At 37.5% G+C, this 4,982-nt stretch overlaps 1 protein-coding gene across 1 annotated transcript; it reads right to left on the bottom strand.

The window, feature by feature from the left end:
- Positions 1-1,783: 1,783 nt before the first annotated feature.
- On the bottom strand, positions 1,784-4,643 carry LOC133886788 (uncharacterized). Its single transcript, XM_062326626.1, has 7 exons — positions 4,392-4,643; positions 3,863-3,931; positions 3,224-3,337; positions 3,046-3,120; positions 2,454-2,585; positions 2,219-2,360; positions 1,784-2,001 (listed from the first exon to the last, which is right to left on the bottom strand). Exons 1-7 carry the CDS (start codon positions 4,584-4,586, stop codon positions 1,850-1,852), a joined length of 879 nt encoding a protein of 292 aa, XP_062182610.1. The 5' UTR covers positions 4,587-4,643; the 3' UTR covers positions 1,784-1,849.
- Between the last annotated feature and the right edge of the window lie 339 nt (positions 4,644-4,982).

Raw genomic sequence — 4,982 nt, 5'->3', positions numbered from 1 at the left:
AACAATGCAAATCTGATCTTGAGTTATTCACAAATATTTTTTATTTTCTTTTATTTTTCTCACTCAGCAGCATAGAACATGAATCATTGTACATTTCCACTCAAATTTGATATAAAGGGTGACGGCTATGGACACAAACGCACATTTCAAAAATAATACAAAAACATCAGGAGATAAGAACTCAATCTTCTAGACCAAATTTGGCCTCGAAATGTTTTCTGAATCCAACAAAGTGGAGCAGAAACAGATATAACTTTTTCTGTAGATGTCTATAGAGTAAAAAACATCAAAATTAGAGTCCATATGTAAATATTATACCCGTTTTCTCGAAGACACTTCGAGTCATCTATCAAAATGCGATTGTTTGCATGAGATATTTAGAAAATCATCACATATTAATACAAATTTGGATGAAGAAAAAATTTATAGATCAATTATAACCCTCAACAAAATTTGACAAAATTAGTCATTAGTGACAGGTCAAAATTACGACTCGTCACTAATGTTCAATCATTAGTGGGATCACGATTCTAACCCATAATTATTCTATCATTAGTGATGAGTCACGGTTCTAACCTGTTACTAATGACATTCGGCAAAGAAGGTTAAAAAGATAAAATATTCGGTTTTCATCATACCTACATGATATGAGAGATGATAAGGGGCTACACGTGTGCGGGGGAGATAGCCGGTTCGATTCCCGCGGAACACAATCTGAAAACAGTGTGAAAAATAATGTGACTTGTGGGTATATTCGATAGGCCTGCGTTGAGATGACTTGAGTGAAAAAAAAAATTAAATTTTTTTTCATATTAAAAAATACAAAAAATATTTATCAATCATTAGTGACAGATCAAAATTATGATCTGTCACTAATGACAAACTTATTAGTAATAGATCACGATTACAAACTGTGACGGATCATAACCTATCATTAATAACATCTTATTAGTGATACGTTCAGAGTAACGGATACAAGACACATCACTAATAACGATTATCATCTATCACTAAAGACGTTTTTTCACGTAGTGTAAAATTAGTTGTTGAGCCAAAAACCAACTTTAATAATGACCTATTACAGTTGGTTTATAATAAGAACTAACTCTAATACAATACAATCGGTTTAAATCACAAACTAATTGTAATAATTAGACTTATACAATCGGTTCTAAACAAGAACCTACTCAAATATGTCAGTTTCTATGTTTTTAGTGAGATATTTAGAAATTCATAAAATATTCATACATAGTCGTATAAAATTAATTTATATAAAAATTATAGCTCTCGACGAGATCTATAATTTTATAGTTACAAACTTTTTTCATTCGAAATCAATTTGGTGCTTAGATAAATATCAAAAGTTTCAAACAATAAGAATCAAAAGGAAGCTTCGCACAAGGTGAGTGGTTGCAGGTTCGACTTCCACAAACCGCACACAAGCATATTTTGCACGAAAAATCTTATGACTTATGACTTGCGACGAGCCGATGCAAAAAAAAAAAAAAAAAAAAAAAAAATTCATAGTTTTTTTTGGATTCTTCAGCACAAAAGTTATGGAGGTATTCAGTCCAACTTTACGTCCCAAAGAGGCACACGTCCTCCAAACCCTAGTATATAGTCAAGGGTGAGTTTTATCCCGGTGCCTCCACCTCCCCCGATTTCCCTTCTCTCTCGTCATGCTTCATGTGTGTATGAAACCTTCCCTGCATACAGTCAAGAAACTGGAGAAGCTTTGAGGTCAGAGTCTTCGACCAGATCGAGTTAGCATCATGGGCATCAGTTAGATCGTAGAAGTATTCGCTCCCCTGATGATAATTGCACATGGATTGAACAATGGCACTGAGGATCATATATTCTGAATTGCGAGCCTAGCGGCTATCATTCCAATATTATGTTCTACATACTCGATACCATTGTTTAGTCTTTCGAGTGTGTCTGTTGACTCCATTGCTTGTATCTTGTATTTTTGCAGGGTGAGAAGTTCTGCATCTGACATACCTGAAGTGTATGGTGTTCAAAGTCAGATAACTATACATCCATGTATCAGGGCTAACTGGCAGTTGATGTATGTGTGCATCATCTCTTTGGTTGGTCATTACATGTAAGGCAGGCATTTCTCATAGAAGATTTAAGATGCGTAGTGAAAGTTTGGTCAAGATGACAAGATCTGAAGATTCTGAACAAAATAGTTGAAACGAGAGTGAAACATAGTCACCTGAAACTGATTGGTACGCAGCAAAGGAGAGACGTTCTGGGAGACCTGGGATAAAAGATTCATTATACTCTTCGAAAATTTCTTTTTCAGACCACAGTAGAGACGCCCTGATGTTAGTTTGCAGTGGTTCATCCTCAGGTACCTAAATTCAAATGTTGAGATAAAAGAAGACTAGGATAAAAAGAATTACTGAACATCTGCATATTGCAGAATGGACTTAAGATGGTGATTGAACCTTCAACTTCATTTGTAGGCTGTGTAAATTGCACATAGACTCTCTTAGCTTGGAAATTCTCGTGCCTAATTCAATGCTGTCATAAGGCTCGTCCATCATTGGAGAAACGACACCACGGAAGTAGGGCTCCATCTGGATCAAAGACAGTGATAGAAATTCAGGGTTTCTGTAATTTTGTTATTGGCTGCATCAGAATACTTCGAAGTAGTACAAAACCATCCTGATCTACTGCCTCTATAAGATTCAACAAATAAGCATATAGAACCAGTGCATATGGGTATTTCAACCAAAATTAGGAATGTGATGGTTTTCTATAACATCATAATGCAAGGCATATTGAGATTGAGGGCGTCCAACTATAACACAAACATTCAGCTTCACATCCTCCACCCCTCACAAGAAAACATAAGCAATTCATCTGTTAAGATATAAAGCAAAAGTTGATCATTGAAGGTATTGCAAATGCAATTTACAGAAGTTATGAAGTACTACACAAAGATGTTGTACTTAACACTACCTGATAATAAGTATGATATGATGAGAACATCAACACTGAATAACATTTCAATCTATAAAACCAGAATGTGCTTGCCTGCAAAAGGTTCGAAATGTTCACACGACATACTCCTCTAATTGACACCAATGCTCCAATGTCCAGCTTTTGAACCTATACTAAAGACAGACCATTAACACAAAATGTGAAAAAAAAGGCGAAGTTGTATCCTGTAAGCAAACTGTAGAAAGATGTCATATGAAGGACAAGAACTTACGCTTTCTATCTGGACCAAGCAACCATATCTTACAGCAAATGAAGCTTTAGGAGAACTGTCTTCAACTGGATCAAGCACGAAATGCACAAAAGAACTTTTCGCCTTGTACAAGGCCTATTGAGTAAATAATTAGAAACAGATCAGTAATGATGTTGTGTAACGCTCTATTCCGGGTGTTAGTTGTCACTATCTGATGAAAGAATGGCGTTTCAAGGATGCTATGCCAAAATCCCATTTATGCTATTCTCAGCACCCCCTAAACTATAATTTTAAGGAACTATCTGCATCTTTCAAGCAGAAATTCAAACTGTATCACTCTCAAATTGTGTGTCATCTCATGTTTCTATGTCTGTGCTCCCCCTGGACCCAAGAAAAATTAACGGATCTCAAAGAAAATCTGATAGACGCAAATTTGATAGATAAACAAAACCAAACAAATCACTCGGCAGAGAAATAACAAACCGTAATTTTCATCAAGGATACCAAGCTTAAACTTGTAAAATATGTTTTAATTACATGGTAAATTTTCACATGTATAGTTGAACGATACTGAAGTGGAAGATAAATTGGATTACTTCATGCAAAAAGAAATCAAATATACAATAATAAGAATCGAAAGATTGCACAAATGGTACTTACCTCGTCTAGCAATGCTACATATCTTGCTTCATATAAGTGTAGAGTCCTGGATTCAGACGGTATTAGCACCTGTAATATTTTCATTATCTTAGCAGCATCCAAAATTAGCCGGCTGCAATCTACCACATTTCCTCAAAGCAAAGTTTCAGGCATACCCAGACCCCAGAAGTTACTGACATTTTCTCTAGCATACAAAATTTGACTGGATCACTAATTTGGCCAACATAAACCCATCCAGGATCACTGAAACATTAGTACCAGCTATCCTCTATACTGGGGAAACAATATCGTACATCTAATTTTTCTAAATCGAATGCTCCCCGAATCACTAGCAATGTTAATTTTTCAAGAACCAAACGGAACCCATCAATTTCACTCGATCGACCAGTCACTTCGCCGAATAATCAAGATCGTCGTCGGCAATGGCAGGCTACAGCATCCAGTTTGATATAAAACTGAACAACAAAACAACTAACCCATAGAAACCTCTGCTAAGGTGGCTCCTTTTTGGCTCCAGAGATGGCCTTACCGCGGAGGGCTGGAAGGGGAGGAGAGGGAGGTCGACCGACGGCGGCGAAGGCGAGGACGCGCAGCGGAAGGCGCGAAGCTGGCGGCGGCGCGCAAGCCACGTGTGGAGGGGCGGGGCGGACCTAGGGATCGGATCTTGGGGCGGTCGTGGCGAGCGGGAGAGGGATAGGAGGCAGAGGAGAGACGAGGCGGCCATGGCCGCGGCGGGAGTGGGTGCGGTTTTCAGCGGTTGGAAATGCTCGTGGGATTGGCAGCAGCAAAGGAGATAATGCTAGAATCGGTATTTTTCTTTTTTCCTTTCTTTTTTTACGAGTTGATCGGAAAAAATGTAATGCATAATAGCATTGATGGCGAGATTAAAAGGGTAGAAGTTTTAGCTGTTACGCCAGGCTTATTTAGAAAATTATGAATGAAAGTGTGGCATACAAAGGCTACCTGGTGGTTGGAGTTGTAAAAAAAAGTGCAATAGATGAAAGCTATTTTCACTCGTGTTACCTACTTTTTTTCATCACCTTGTAAGTACTAAAACTATTAACACAGAGTATACATTTGCCTTACGATAATTAATTCTCAATTTTACTGTGCTAGAAGA

The sequence above is a fragment of the Phragmites australis genome, chromosome 12 (assembly GCF_958298935.1).
Source record: "Phragmites australis chromosome 12, lpPhrAust1.1, whole genome shotgun sequence".
Classification (NCBI taxonomy): domain Eukaryota; kingdom Viridiplantae; phylum Streptophyta; class Magnoliopsida; order Poales; family Poaceae; genus Phragmites; species Phragmites australis.
Note: the sequence above shows the minus strand (reverse complement) of the source record. Positions and strands in the feature narration are given on the sequence as shown.

Coding starts and splice junctions, on each gene's coding strand:
- LOC133886788 (XM_062326626.1), bottom strand. CDS start 4,586: ATGGCCGCCTCGTCTCTCCTCTGCCTCCTATCCCTCTCCCGCTCGCCA. Junction 3,932..4,391: donor TCCCCTTCCAGCCCTCCGCG/GTAAGGCCATCT, acceptor AAAATATTACAG/GTGCTAATACCGTCTGAATC. Junction 3,121..3,223: donor GCTTGGTCCAGATAGAAAGC/GTAAGTTCTTGT, acceptor TCTTTAGTATAG/GTTCAAAAGCTGGACATTGG.